Here is a 16,897-nt window from a genome sequence, read left to right as displayed (position 1 = left end):
GAAATTGATATATAATAAACAACATATCCAGTCGGATCTACATGATAAAACCCAACGCTGCTGTTAACAATGCCGCAGCCGCTAGAAAAACAGTTGACAGTTCTGTCTTGGAGAAAGAGGCTTAGCTGCTGTTGTCGCCACCGCCGCTGCTGGTCAAAATATTGACTCTGCAACTGGACATTACGTCGCCGCTGTTGTGTTCGCTTTAGAAATAAGTGTATTCACTGGTGAATTATGTGGATTGGCATGTGAATTTAACTTTGGTTTCTTTGCAGCGGTGGTTACGGAAGGGGTTGATACAGTAACATCCTTAATGTAACTTCATTATAATTTTCTGTATGATGGTCATAGTTAGTGCAACGAAGAATCTTACCTATGTCAAAACAGTTTTTATTACACTTTTACAAATTCAAGTGTGCAAGTTTTGATTATGCTTAAAAACGAATGTTTGGGGTTAAACCTATACAGGTACGGCTTGATTGATTGTGCGGACATCCCTGCTCTATCGAATCTTTATGTCATGTAATCTACGATACTAAGTGCGCGGAGATCTCTGCTCTGTATCGCATCTATTTAAGTGTTCAGTTATTTCTGCTTGGTGGTGGTTGCGGCGGAACACTAGTGTGTGGTCAACAATGCTGGTATTCTGCGAGTGTGCGGAACTACCCGCTTGCGTTAGGTTTGCGTTGTTCGGTCATCCCTGCTTGCGTTGACCTTGGTACCTGTCGAGTTGCGTTGGTATGAAGTCATCCTGACTGCATAACGGTGAGTCCCTATATATGTGTAGGCATGGTGATTGAAGTCTGACTTGTGAATATTGGCAGCAACTTTTGCTATCCGATTCTATCTCGGGTCCAGGCCCGCGAGGGAACACAGGCAGTGACCCCCTTGTATGTTACAATACTAAATTTTTCTAGCTAAGCTGGAGTATGCAAGTACTTGCTATGCATTTCGGACCAGAGATTCATAAAGTCTAAACAATATTAAATACACATAGTTTTGTTTTACTGATTACAATTAAGACAGATTTCTCTGGAAAAATTATTGTTCCAATTGTGATATACATGTAATTAATTCTTTTGATTCATTAAAACAACTTTCTGTGTAGTAAATATATATATATATGTGTTTAACTACCCGTCTTTAACAGTTTTGAATAAGGAATCATTCTTTGAGTATTATGAGGTGATAATTTTGGTCGGGGCGTGATCAAATCCAATAAAGCCGGAAGGGCTTTATGATAGATTTGATCACGCCCCGACCGAAATTATCACCTCATAATATTCAAAGAATGATTCCTTATTACTTATATTTATATAATTTTTAACCATCGTACGATTGAATATCTAAATATAAATAAGCAAACCCCGCTGGCGCCTCTATTTGGCGTCATTTGTATTACGGGTTATATAGTACAAAATCGATACGTAGTGTTATCACAGGCAAAGACACTGGAAAATGTAAATATAATCAGTTGGGTCCAACCTCACAACGGTTGACTGGTCAGTACAGTGAGCATTAAAGTAAACAGTGGAATAAACAGCTACCACCAGCCCGGATGTACCTGCAACCAAATGGGGGATTGGGACATGAATTGAGGGGTGGACTTATCATTAGCGGTGGATATGGGTGCGGGCCCCAATAATGAATTCTAAATTTTGAATTACGAACTGCGTTCTAGATAGAACGCAGTTCACTATTCAATTGCAAATAAGGCAAGCGGGCCCCAAGTATGAATTCTATATTTTGAATTGCGAACTGCGTTCTAGATAGAACGCAGTTCACTATTCAATTGCATATAAGGCAAGCGGGCCCCAAATATGAATTCTATATTTTGAATTGCGAACTGCGTTCTAGATAGAACGCAGTTCACTAAGGCAAGCGGGCCCCAAATATGAATTCTAAATTTTGAATTGCGAACTGCGTTCTAGATAGAACGCAGTTCACTATTCAATCGCACTAAATTTTGAATTGCGAACTGCGTTCTATGGAACGCAGTTCACTATTCAATTGCATATAAGGCAAGCGGGCCCCAAATATGAATTCTAAATTTTGAATTGCGAACTGCGTTCTAGATAGAACGCAGTTCACTATTCAATCGCACTAAATTTTGAATTGCGAACTGCGTTCTATAGAACGCAGTTCACTTTTCAATTGCATATAAGGCAAGCGGGCCCCAAGTATGAATTCAAAATTTTGAATTGCAAACTGCGTTCTAGATAGAACGCAGTTCACTATTCAATTGCATATAAGGCAAGCGGGCCCTAAGTATGAATTCTAAATTTTGAATTGCGAACTGCGTTCTATAGAACGCAGTTCACTATTCAATTGCATATAAGGCAAGCGGGCCCCAAATATGAATTCTAAATTTTGAACTGCGAACTGCGTTCTAGATAGAACGCAGTTCACTATTCAATCGCATTAAATTTTGAATTGCGAACTGCGTTCTATAGAACGCAGTTCACTATTCAATTGCATATAAGGCAAGCGGGCCCCAAATATGAATTCTAAATTTTGAATTGCGAACTGCGTTCTAGATAGAACGCAGTTCACTATTCAATCGCACTAAATTTTGAATTGCGAACTGCGTTCTATAGAACGCAGTTCACTTTTCAATTGCATATAAGGCAAGCGGGCCCCAAGTATGAATTCAAAATTTTGAATTGCGAACTGCGTTCTAGATAGAACGCAGTTCACTATTCAATTGCATATAAGGCAAGCGGGCCCTAAGTATGAATTCTAAATTTTGAATTGCGAACTGCGTTCTATAGAACGCAGTTCACTATTCAATCGCACTAAATTTTGAATTGCGAACTGCGTTCTATAGAACGCAGTTTACTATTCAATTGCGAACTGCGAACTGCGTTCTGAAAACCGATTGCCAGATTCAGCAGAGTTGCAAGCTTTTCATGATCCCATTTGTGGTTATATGCATTCATAAACGAGTAGCAAATTTCGAGTTTAAAATTTAATCTGCGACCGGATAACATCTCCTAGGCTACTCATTTACAAACACACTGAAGGGAGGAAAGTTTTTCCGCTATTCGATTTGATATAAATGGTGTTCATCATAAAACTTTTGTACATGGAATTCATGTTTAATCCAATTTCGCAATCGGTTGTGGTAGCGCCATGTCACTAATTTCTATCTTGGTAATTTTACATCCCTACGAAACTGGCAATCCCATAGAAACGGATATACTACAGTCTTTCCCTAGTTATTGCTTTCATCACTTTTTAATGATTTTTAATAAAAATACACATACCTGTGAAAGAAATACAGCTGAAATCGATAAAAGGGAATATATCCAAGCTATCTTCATGAAACAATTATCATTTTTCACTCATAAAAGTTCACAGGAGCGAAAACAAACTTACGGAGATTTATAATGGGAAATGTTTACATCTTTTCTCAATTCGGAAGTACTCGGGATACCTCGCGCAATTTTTCAGCGTTATCACCCGGGCTTATTAATGGTTGATGCAATGCAAAATCCCCGTAGACTTTCTATTTTTGGAAGTGTACTGAAACCTGAAGCGGTAGAGGGGGCGTTTCAAAAGAGATAATCTGGACATTTTTCATATTAGTGGATAAACGTAGTTTGAGCACAAAGTGGTGGGAGCAAAAACTCGGGACAGAGTTATAAATGTTCATATATTCTGTGACTAGTAAACGATATTAAGATTATTAATAGGGCGACTTTCCTAAAAAAAAAAATCAGAAGATAATATGTTGTTGAAATATTACTCTAGATCTCTCAAGAGAGATAGAGAGAGTTAAATATCGGATATAATCAATTTATGTTAACACGTACAGAACAGTCAAAATAATCTACCACCTAGAAAAACACTTGATTTAACTTGATATCGATCTTAACACTAGTTGTTATGAGAACATTTAGTCTTTTAGAATGATTTCAAAATTATGTTGGAATTTTACGTTCGAGTTAATTAACTTTAAAGATTTTGAATTATTTTCTCAAGGAACCCGACATGAATGAAATTAATAAATGACAAAGTTCTAAAAATAAGTATAATTTTACCTGTGATAATAATTGAATGGCAAACAGCTATTTGAAAAAAAGGTTTTTATTTATTTTAAAGGCGATAACTGATATAAGAACATGTAGATAATTATTTAAACAATAAAATGCTTTCTTTGGTGATTCATGCGAGATATGAAGGTGGCTACATTGCAGAAAGAATAAATAATTTTTTATTGCAATGATCACTACCTTCATAACCCGCATGAATCATCTAAGAAAGCATTTTACTGTCTATATTTTACATCTTTCTTTTAAAAATAATAATAAATTGATTGTAAAAAGTAAGTAAAATCCACTATATTACTGTTAATGTACATCAATAAGTTAGCTAAAAGGAACGGCTAAATCGTCTCTCATGGGATTTTGAGTCTGACATCATCATGATAATTTCGTGCAGTCCGTGATTTCTCTTAGGTCGCTGTAGGTTTTGACCAATCCATAAACGGAGCGTAAATATTTAAAGTCCTGTCAGTTTCAGTCGATGTAGGCTCGACCAATCGATAAACGGGGCGCGTAGATTTCAGTCTGGATGTTTCTATAGAGCTATGAATTAACTATACGTTTCCGTAAGAAATAGAAGAAGGAATTATACTCGGAAGGTGTAAATATGAAAATGAATGTTCAGGAAATTGTGACGCATGTAAAACATTAACATTACACTTAAAGATTGTATGTTGGTAAAAAATTGATAGGGATCAACTCATACAACATTTTCAAAACCATAATTTTTATATGTGAAACAGAATATAATGGTATCATGCTAGAATTCTACTCTGGCAAATTGTTTGGATCACCATGTCACATAAAAATCACGACTCACATTTTTTTATTCATATTTTTTCACTGTATTCGGCAAATACTTGTATGACAAATAACTATATTTTGAGATTTCCAGTTAGAAAATAGACGTAAATATTGTAATTAAGTGATAAGTGATATGCATTTTTCTGTGCTGTAAATTACATTTGTTTTGGGTGGGCGGGGCATGACGCCAAACAGCAGAATATACGAGCACGCACATATAAATATGGCGTCACTTACGTAAAATGACGTCATTTTAAACCGCTTCATGTGTGTATTTGTTTCATCAATTATTATTCTAACCTGATTTTCAGTGCAAACTATTTCATTTTTAAAGTAGTCGATCTTTATTTCATATATTCAATATTGCTATGAGCAAGAACTCGTTCGTATCATAAACAAAGCATTCATGTAACGTGGAATCATTTGTGTTGCAAATTTATTTTCCTAAAATATTACATGTAGGACATACATGTATGTACATATATTTTCTTTATTGTTAATTTATGAAAAAATCATATATAATCCACGAAAATTGCTTTATATAATATTTTAAATGTGCAAAACTTTCATTACTGTTATCTTTAGAACCATAAAAGATGTATAAAATATCTTATGTTTAAATCGGCCCAAAATCGGCCCCGTGGCACTCTACGCAACTGTGTGGTCGGCCCAAAATCGGCCCTGTGGCACAGAAGTGGTTAAAGACAAGGGCACGTTATGTGTCTACTCAAAGAAACAATAAAATACTTTTTCCTAAAGTTAAATGAGATAAATCGGATTCAAACCTTTGTAATACATGTAAGTGTTAGTACATGTAAAATGTATGAAAACATATATACACATCAACAGAAGGCACATATATGCAAAAATAATGTGTTTTTATTTTGTTGCAGATTTATTAAACGGGCAGAGACTTGTGTTTCAAATAAATCTTTCAGTACAGCCTACTGTTTTTCTTATACTTTTGGGACTGGATTGGCAGTTTGATCTACATTGAATGTGAAAACTGATACGTTCATGTATTTAGGGCTAAAGGTCAAAGACATGTTTTATTTTTGCAATGCATTAGTTTGTTGAAAGATATATGTTGCTATCCAGAACGAAAAATATCGCAACATTACTCGTTTACATAATTAAACACCAATGCAACTCATCGTTACAAACAAGAGCCAATACATGCAATCCTCTGACTAACAGACAAAGTTTCTTTTACGCAGATTGGCCGTCAATGCTAATTATTATAATAGATAGACATTTCTTGATTATCGAAAGGTAATATCATAGCTATAAAACATTTGGTTAGTAGTTTTGGTTAATGTCGTTTCTTTATTTACAGCTCACATCAATCTCAATAGCAATTGTTTTTATTTTTTTTTTTTACTTTGGTAAGAAAGTATAATTCAATTCAATATTGTCCATTTCTTAAACACAGAAGTAATTTTTCTCTTGATATTTACAACTAAAATATAAATGGGATGTTACAAGAAATAAAGACAGATGATTCAAAAGGTTATGGAAAATCTGTCTTAAATGATCTTCGAACTAGTATTTTTTTTTATAAATCCCTCACCTTGAAAAGAGGCATTGAAAATCTATATTTTTCCCGCTTTTCTACTTAATTGTTCATTTTAAGGGAGAAAAGTAGTAAGAATTACAATAGAGATATTAAATTCAGAAATGTTACATGCGGATCATTCAAATGCCTGTCGATAGTCCATGGAGCACGTAAAATTTACATTCCGTTGGTTTCACTGAACCAGGTCTTTAATCTATATTAATTGATCCAGAAACAGTACACGTAAAAATGCCCTCAAACTCTAAAAGATATTGAACAAAGTGTGATTTTACAAACATATTCATTAAACGTTTGTTCAGATTTAGATAAACTTTGTACATTCAATATAAGATAAATGTCCCGTTATTTTTTTGTTAGCCGGACTCTGCTGAAAGCTTCGTCAAAAGTGTTGGTTTTTTGTTTGTTGTTTTTTAATTTCAAGAGAATTGTCGATCTTTTTAAGTTTTCTTATTAATAACGTGTTTTAAAAACAAGACTATGCATTTTGGACACATACAATGCGCATGAATTTCCATGAACTACTTTGCTGCGCATTGAAGAAATTGGGATTGAATTTATAAAGCTTGTTGCAAAACTCAAGGCAGCAACTGTTGAATTATTTTCTACTAGACAGACATATTTTTGTATATAGCCGCTTACAAAATTTGGTCGCTCTCTGACGCTTTGCCGACATTAAAAGCATATAAAAGAGAGAGAGAGAGAGAGAGAGAGAGAGAGAGAGAGAGAGAGAGAGAGATTTTCAGTCTTTGCTATACAATATGCATAAAGACACATCAAAAGAGTCCGACTTTCAGTACTTCAATTTTGTATCGGCAAATCCTAACCTTTGGTATAAAAAATGTTTTAAAGATGCGTTGTTTGTTTCCGTCTGATTGAATTCGAATGTAAACACAAACTGAAAAGCCTTTTCAGGAATGATAAGAATGATATGTACATGTAAATGTGTATTCAAAAGTCCTATTTTTGGAATGCTGTGACAAAAACATCGTAATCACTAGAAAAGCTGTTAAAGTGACACCATTTTGTGTGAACAGTATTCATGATCTATTTATATAACTTGTATTTTTTATATCTTATATGATATACTTTATCAAAGCATTATATATTCGTTATATCTTGGTTTTTTTAAATTATAATTTTACATTGTATAACTGATTGACATTATTCTAAATATTTAGGCATTAAAAAGCTGAAATTGGTATTGAATAGCTTTCACGACAGTTAATAAAACTAATGAATACTTAAAGTTTCCAGTCACGTGTTGGCGTACATTTCCCCTGACCCGAATGCTTGCTATTAGATAATGTTTTATATTTCATGTCGATAATTAAACAAGCATTTTGATTTTACTCAGGGCTGTGAAGAGATGACATTTGCGGCAAAAAGGTTCTAAGCAGGCAGTTTACGCTCTCAGATACTTCAATTTGCATGATTAACATCTGAAGTTCAATCTTTCTAACTAAACGTTTACATGTGTAATTCAATAAAAAAAACCAAAAACGATTATATAAAATATTTAGTAACAAGTTTTTTTTTTGAACAAGTCATGAAAAGTACACAAAAATGTCATTACCTTTGATAACCATATTTAGATAGAAAATACAAGTATCATGCGAAATAATTCTAAGTATAATCTAAATCGATGGTAGGTATACATATATTTTAAAAAATGTAATCTTTTTATTGGAGTAGTTCAATATAATTCAAAAATTCGTAAATGCTTTTTGAAAGAAATGGTTTTATCATAATTGCAAGAAACTTAGTGAGTTACAACTGCTTTAATTCATTAATGTTTTTTAATATACCATATATATTACATCATTTAAAATAAACAAAGTAAAATTGATTTACTTATTCGTCAGACTCATTTTGTTTTATTTCTTACGGTAAAAAATGGCCAACAACTGATGAGGAAATAAGAGTCTACATGCGTAAAAATATTGAACAAAATGGATGTTGCTAAAGAGTATTCTTTTTTTCCTAACACAAATTGATTTACTAAATAAAATATAATTTTTTTTATTTCAATGAAGATAACTAAAGCTTTCATTTAGTTTAAAATGTCATTTCATCTTTTTTTGTTAAAATCAAAACAGATTAAATGTTTTCGCAATTTTAGAAGTCAATCAGTCTTTAATTCTTTTGTACGACGCTGTTCCAACCTTGTATTGAATTTCACATAGGTTTTCTTTAAAAAGCAGTGGACAGTAGTTATAATCTATCAGCTAGAAAAAAAAAACAATGAGAAAATATTCATTAGAATATGAATACATAATGACAAGGAAAAAAGGTTTATGAAACAAAGGCGCTTCACCCCTTAAAGAAAAAAGCTTCTGAAACCCAATAAATTGTTACAAAAATCTAGACAAAAATTCAGCAGTGTCAATCAAGCTTTATTTCCGTCAACGCATGCTTTTTTTTTAATACAATGCAGTTAGAATACATTATGTTGATTCTGGTGTCACGTGTTTGCCGTATATGTATATAAGGAAAACGCATCTCCGTTACTTCAGTGCAACTTTACACCGGTTGAGCTCAGCACCACTGAACAAACAAAGGTAAGAACTAATGCATCATATAGAGTTTAAGGAAGGAGTCTTCTCGTTATAAAACTTTTGTCACAGTAAAACAGATCAAATAACCAAATGATTCTATCAGTTTAATCAAATTTGACCTTCTTGTTTTCACATAAAGGTAAGGTCAAGGTCATTACCTTTTTTTCTCAACGTAACGGATGATAAAAATAAATGTAGTTCTTTGAAGTTATGTGGACATCTGTTTAAGATATGAAAATTCTATTCTTCAATGAAATGATAGAATATCAGAATGCATATCAGCTTATACTACTAAATTGAAATAAAATTTAAACTAAAATTGCCTTGCCCGCATTTCCTCTAATTTTCTTAAATTTTGAAGATATATTTTTTTTTTTTTTCAATATTAGAATATTTCTGATGTTTACGTATTATGAAGACTTTATAAAGATATGAATTGACAGAAGAGATAAGATATTGACCATTTAATACGAGAGCAAAACTGATTTCAGTGATTTTTCCCCACAAATCAATGTATAAAAAGGGCGCTTTAAAAAGCTTTAAAAAATGTAATTTGATTGGCAAATCTTATTTAAAAAAACAAATTCTGAAACCCAAGTATCATATCATTAGTTCACATTATTAAAAAAAAATCAAACATTAACGTTATTGTATTAAGAATGCAATAACAGAGTCATTAATCTAAACAGACTCATAAATCTATATTTATTCTGTTTTTCGGAACGTGATATTTTCGTATGCCACTATTCCACCGAAAAATATAGTCCTTGTTAGATTCTAAACATGGATTACTATTTCTATGCCAAATTGTATGATAGTAAAAAAAAAAAGAAGAAAATATATACTATTTTAATTCCCTTTTATCTGGATTCAACGAACAATTAATCAAATTTACGCTTGACAAGTCGAAAACCAGAAAAGACTCCTTTCCTAAGAGAATGAATGTCAGGAATCGATATGTAACGTTAGGCAAGTTTTTGTTTTGAAATACGAGGTAAAAATTGATGTAAAGTTAAATATAATTCAAAATACATTTCAAACTTCTTTTGAATGACAAAAGTCCATCCTTAACAAGAAACAAATTTCGTCGCGGCTGATTGTATATTAAATCTTAATCTATTTTTCATCAGATGTTCCGACTTATCTCCCTTGCCTGCATTATCGCCTGTGTGGCAGCTGACGGTTATAGTACCGGCTATGATACCTATTCTAAACATGGTCACCATAGTCACTATGGGTATGGCGATGATAGCTATGGATATTTAGGAAACACTGGACTCGGAGGAATCAACTTTGGACTCGGAGGTATCAACAGTGGACTCGGAGGTATCAACTTTGGACTCAGAGGTATCAACAGAGGAATCCAGTTTGGTGGAGGAGCAGCCGCCGCTACCGCCGCCGCCGCCGGAAATGCTGCCGCCGCCTCAGCTGCCGCCGCTGGACGTAATGCTGCCGCTGTTGCTGCTGCTGTCGCTGGTCAAAATGCCGCTGCTGCAACAGCCGCCGCCGCCGGTAACGCTGCCGCTGCCACAGCAGCCGCTACGGCTTCAAATATCGGACATTATGGTATCTATAACCCAGGATTCAGTTACTATGGGCCAGGATTCAATTACTATGGGCCAGGATCCAGTTACTATGGACCAGGATCTAATTACTACGGAATCGGCCCCTACAGCACTTACGGCAACGTCCCGTACTACAACAACAACTACTATTATGGCAACTTTGGACTCGGAGGAGGCTCCGCCGCCGCATCTGCTTCCGCCGCCAGTGGTTTTGGAGGATCCGCTGCCGCTACCGCTGCCGCCGCTGGAGGTTCTATCGGTGGAATAAATATTGGTGCACCTGGTTTTGGAATCGGCGGTGTGGGCAGACCTATCTTTGGTGGATCTGTACCTATCATCCCAAGGAGAAGGTCTAAGGTATACCTTTAATTTTTTTCTGGATTAAATTTCTGATTCTTTTTTTCCATGTCAAAACTAAATACTTATATTCATGTATGCAATAATTCATTTTTTTAGGTTTACTAGAAAGAAGACGCGGATTTTCGACACGGATTTTCGACCAATAAATGTTTTTGTTTGTTCAGTTTTTCTCAAAATAAATTCAGCATATCAAAATATTCCTTTTGTTTTAACATTAGCGTTCAACTGTATAAAACAGCTGTTAAGTAAAATGTATCGAGTGATACATGTTTTGTTACATGTATCGTTTATTATCAGTGTTCTATGTTATAATATCACAAGTGAAGAAGTTTCTAAGAACAAACAATATATGTATTCCCCCACAAATAAACGTTTTACCCTCTTTCCGAAGATATTAAAAACCAGATTGGGAACTCTGTCCTTGATTCGAAACGCTACAATTGTAAAAGTCTTACTGAACTCCTGCATAGGCACACGACTAGAAAATAAATCGCAATTGTTCATAAAATCTAAAATCTGGCTATTTCTTGGTATTTATAAATAAGTTTTCTTGAAAACACAATGCTTTTTTAATACATTTCTTTGATTTGTCGGTGGTGATGATTTGTGTTTAGGTCCAAACACTGTTTCACTTCAGTTCTGCAAGAGTAACTATACATAGGATAGTTGATTAAAAATCAAATTTTGAAGCCAACGACGAAGGTTTTCATCATCAAAAATTTGTACTGGATTTTTACATTCCTTTCTTAGTGAATAAGAAAAGATTACAAACAATTCTGATAAGTCGATTCTTTATTTAAAGGGACTTGGACACGATTGGAGATCAAAAAATTTATTTTTATTTTTTATGTAAAAAATGGTTTATTGGAGCATTTTAAATGATTGACCAAAATATTAAATGTTAAAGTCAAGTTACAAGCGAGATACAGAGGTAAGAATTGATAGTTATGTAAACAAACCTCGAGTCTCATAGTTGTTTACAAAAGATGTAATGTAGAAAATTACCATTTCTTAGACAACATGACAAGTAAAAAACAATTTTAACTAATTCAAAAATCTTCTTAAATACTATTATCAACAAAAGAACATTACATTTGACTGAAATTTACACCAATACTACGAATATGTAAAAAAAAATGACAATATTCGAGCTTTGTTTACAAAACAAAGAATTATGAACTCTGAATCTTGCTTATAACTTGATATTTGAGTTTCAAATTTTGACATAGCATTATAAACTTCTATATTTATCAGTATAAACATTGAAAATGGAAAAGAAAATTCAAAAATTTTAGGTCAAATCGTGTCCAAGTCCCTTTAATACTAGGTGTTTGCCAGTACTCTATATCGATCAGAGCTACATACGACTTAAAATTGACAATCACCCATCAATGTTTTACCTATTAGATGTCAAAACTGTATTTTCGGAAAAGCAAATCATGATGTCCGCTTTCATTGCTTTAATAAACCCTAAGAAATGACTAACCGTTGATTCATACCATTTAAAGAACGGAGCCATGTCTCGAACGTGTGTATGAAGTACTAGTAATAACTTTAGTCTATATCTCGCCACTTTACCCTGTATTAAATGATCTTTTATTTACCAAAAATTATTACTCAGTCTTTCTATCCCAGATTCAAATTGTTCTGGAGTTTTCTTGAGAATCTGAGAAAGAAACAATAGAATATTAAACCAAAACTAAAGCATAAATTGTGGATTTTTAAAATGTCAGGTTCTGCACTCATATAAGGACAAGATTTTACTTTGCGAGGACCTTGTCATATAAACATTTCAAGGCAAATCTTTGCTTTTACCGATCATTTATCTAACTAAAGTAATTTTAATTTCTTTTTAAATCTGATCAATATCGACTTATTTCTGACCGAAAACAAACCCAATATAACACCTAATAATCACAGGGAGTCGAATCTAACAACGTAAGATAAATGAAAGATTACAACATAAAACTTTAATTTCACACACAGTTCCATCTTATCTTAAGAACTTTTGTTTTATGTCCCTGTGTCCGGATGTACACAAACAAGGGAACCTGTGCACCCCACACCTAAAGACAAGTGGATAATAAAAGGTGCATTGTAGGTGTTGAAAGATTTTTAAATATTTGTTTAAGTGTGGTCTAGTATTTTAAAAAATCATGTTTAGGAAAGTTATAAGTAAAACATCTTCATGAATGTTCTCAAAGGTGCGTGGGAATAAAAGTTTGATCCGCTTCCGGTTGAAGACAAAAATAAGTATTACAAACAAACAGACGGTTGATTTTTGTTTAAATTGAGTATTATGTAGTAGAAAAAGTCTCTTAAATATTTTTGTCAAATATCATTACAAGAGGTATATATTCCTCGAATTTAAATCTAAAAAAAATGCCAATGTCGTCAAATTGACCACGAGTAATACATTCAGTAGCATGTGCCATCGCACAGATACAAATGAGATATGTTTCGTAAGCTAACATTTTTGATGGAAGTTCCAATTTGTTTGACGAAATGATCTGGGAACGCCCAAGTAAATTTGCATAAAAGGTTTTTTCCCCCCTTTTTATTTTGCATGTACTAAATCGTTGGTATATGTACTCTCAAAAAATCCTTTTTTGCCCAAGAAAAATAGCCCAATCACATGGGAGATTACATCATTGTTTATGAACGGGGTTAACTGTTCACATTCAGTATTCGTGGTCTTTTAGCACTCGAGCGCATTTTATGGCATGGCAAACGTTGCAAAATTTGATCATTTCCATTTGCATTGTATACATTCTTATTTTATTCAATATTTGTTCATTTATATTCTATATATTTGATCTGTTTTCTAAAAGTTTCAATTTCTATTGAATAATTTTCTATCTGCGTTGTATACATTCAATTTGTATTGGATAATTTTCATTTGTTTAACAAAACTTTTAATTTTATTGTGTATTTTTCATTTGTATCTTGTCTCGGACATAGTTTATATTGGAATGTTAGAACGGATCTAGGTTTAAGCATATTTTACTAGTGTTTGAACATGGTAATGCGCCGGGTTTTTTTTTTTTTTGGTTAATAAGAGATCATCTGTCAAATTTACTTTTTTTTTTTAAAGAAAATTGTTAGCGTTTTAAAACTAATGGAGTAAATAGATTAAGAAACCATGAAATACCAATCTGCATGTTGCACATGAATTGCACACAAATGTGCAAGGGAATTATTTCATTTCTTTTATTAAACTTTGCAAACTGTTCTTATTCCATTATTATTCTTATTTGAATATTTCTAGTTAATCTAAATGTATATTTAAAAGGCAAATTGTTCGGAATTGTTGAAATTACCGAGATTTTATGTTCAATTCTGTTTAAACTTTTTTTTATAAAGTCACAATGAATATAGCACGCGCATATCGCTTGTCGCTTGGGTTATTGTAAACATAAAATATTTTCTTCTACAGACAAAAATACCATAAAAAGAAAAAATATTATTTTACCAGATATCTGGGCTGCGTTTTCAAAAGAACTTACGACTTACGACCAAATTAATGAATGTATATTAATCACATACTAATCAATGTTTTATTGTAATATCTGTAAAATACAATTATGAAAATAAGAATAGTTGTGAATAAATGGTTTGATATAAAAAAATTTCATTAAAGACCGTTCCATGAGACTTAAAAGAATAACGACTTTGTCGTATGTTCTTTTGTAAAACACAGGTCTGAACAATTTGTCTTTCTCAAACGTAAATATAAGTAAGAAACAGCAATGTTAAAAAGTTCATTAGACTTCACAGGATTTGATCACGTGATTAACCAACATCATATCCCGGTGAACCGTTTACATTTCTGTTTATTTTTTAAACTAGTAGAGTCATAAATGTGGAGCACTTAATGATGTTAGAAATTTTTTTTCCATAAATTAATAACAATATATTAAAATTACTATTTAATTAACTCACATTTGCTCTTTGGGGTAGTGAAAATTTGTCTTACAATACAAACGGCTTTATTTTTTCAGCAGTTCTTTGTTCAAAAGTACATTAAAGAGTCTGGAAGATTTAATAATTCGATTCCTTTTTACTATTGCTTTTATACTGTATATTAACATTATCTACTATATATTCGCAATTACTTTGTAAATGCATGTTTATGAATTTAATTAATATATTATAAAGTCAATAGCTATAAGTAACACATATGTAATATTACTATGACAATTGTATATAAAGAGGACATTTATATTGTGTGATCTTATATTTGTTTTATCCAACGAGCTGAAATGGTGTATATATTCGCGAGGCTTGCCAAGCGAATATAACCATTTCAACGAGTTGGATAAACAAAATATAAAATCACACACTTATAGATGTTCTATTTATCTCATACAATTTGATTTATATTATGAAGCTTTTGAGACAGTCCCTGATATGACCCGAATTGATTTTTTTCAAAGATTCAAAACGATCATGTAACGTTGTGTTATGCGGTTATTGTGACCTTGCGCAATACAATTTAGTACGTCATTTCTAAGATGTAAACTGTGAAATAGACCTTGAAATGATTCTTTAGCTCTAAACAATTTTTCTTAGAGCTTATTCAATTCATTAAATGGAAATACTGATCAAACGACTTGAATAATCAAGTTTGTTGACATACACAAAGTTTGGAATGCTCATTAGTTTGAATTGACTCGGAACGAGGAAGAGTTGTTGATGTGCTATAAATCAAAGACTTTATAGCAGTTTTTCCCCCATAGTAGCTTCTCCCCCCGGAAAACCTACTATATAGTAGCCTTTCCCCCTGGGGGGGAAAGCTACTATATAGTAGCTTTTCCCCCATAGTAGGGTTTCTCCCTCACGTTTTTGGTTCAGATTTTATAAAAAATATTGATGGAAATCCAGTAAGGATTATAATTAATGTTTCTACACTCCCAGGTTGCATACATGTATAACTGCATTCAGCTATAAAGGTTAAGTTTCGTTTTGCCGATTTTTTATTTTTATAGGCTTTGCTGAAAATTGAACATGTGTGTAATGGAATTACACATGAAACTTAATTTTAGTAATTAATTGAAAAAAAAAATACTTGTTTTACAAGTTATACACTTATATGCATAATTCTGTGTTCTGAAATTGTACTAAGCGAGAATGTTTTAAGAATTTTTTGATAAATCTATCAGACTGTCTGCCTGTTTGTGAAAATTTCATCCAGGCTAAACCTCTGTTTTAGAGAGATTTTGTTTCCAATGTTTCAGAGCCCGATTTTTAAAATTCTATTATAATGATTATAGTGCATATTCTTTAGGGTCCAATGTCTCATAAACTAGAGATGACCATATCACCATATTTTCATAGTGGCAGTGGTTTACCACTTGTAGATGACTCTGAAAATTTCAGCCCTCAGGGTAGGGGCCCTTGATGTTTCAGGGCCCGATGTTTAAAACCTCACTATAATGATTGAATAGTGTTCTATAAGTGGTGATCCGATCTCATATTCTAGAGATGACCACTTAACCATATTTTCACAGTGATAGTGTTATACCACTAGTAGATGACACTGAAAATTTTAGCCCCCATGCAGGGTAGGGACCTTTGTTGTTTTCGAGTCCGATGTTTGAAATCCAATTATAAAGAAAATGTATTTTTAGGGCCCCATATCTCAAAAACTAAAGATGACCACATGAACATATTTTTACGGTCATTTAAAAGTAAAAACATAATTTAAAAACACACAATCGCTCATATATTTCCTTATCAAAATGATTGAAAATTACGTTTAATTCTGCTTTTCTTTTTTAAGAACTATATATAATATGATTTAAATTTGGCCCCCATAATTTGCAATTTTTGTGTTTCGGGTACAATAAAATGTTATGTTATTTTTTAGAAGAGTTGATTTAAAATATATTTTTTACATATTCATTTGGTTTATTTGCACTCACTTGCAGTATATGACGTCAGAAGTTACGCTATTACTACAATTCAATCAAAATCGGTCAAAAATTGACA

At 32.8% G+C, this 16,897-nt stretch overlaps 1 protein-coding gene across 1 annotated transcript; it reads left to right on the top strand.

Moving 5' to 3' along the window:
- The first annotated feature begins 8,859 nt into the window (after positions 1 to 8,859).
- On the top strand, positions 8,860 to 11,103 carry LOC128178287 (spidroin-1-like). The gene is made up of 3 exons (XM_052845388.1): positions 8,860 to 8,984; positions 10,112 to 10,903; positions 11,003 to 11,103. The coding sequence occupies exons 2-3, from the start codon at positions 10,112 to 10,114 to the stop codon at positions 11,009 to 11,011; spliced, it is 801 nt and encodes a 266-aa protein (XP_052701348.1). The 5' UTR covers positions 8,860 to 8,984; the 3' UTR covers positions 11,012 to 11,103.
- Positions 11,104 to 16,897: the final 5,794 nt, after the last annotated feature.

Source organism: Crassostrea angulata, chromosome 3 (assembly GCF_025612915.1).
Source record: "Crassostrea angulata isolate pt1a10 chromosome 3, ASM2561291v2, whole genome shotgun sequence".
NCBI classification, from domain to species: Eukaryota; Metazoa; Mollusca; class Bivalvia; order Ostreida; family Ostreidae; genus Magallana; species Magallana angulata.
The sequence above is the reverse complement of the archived record's forward strand: the minus strand, read 5'-3'. Positions and strand labels throughout refer to the sequence as shown.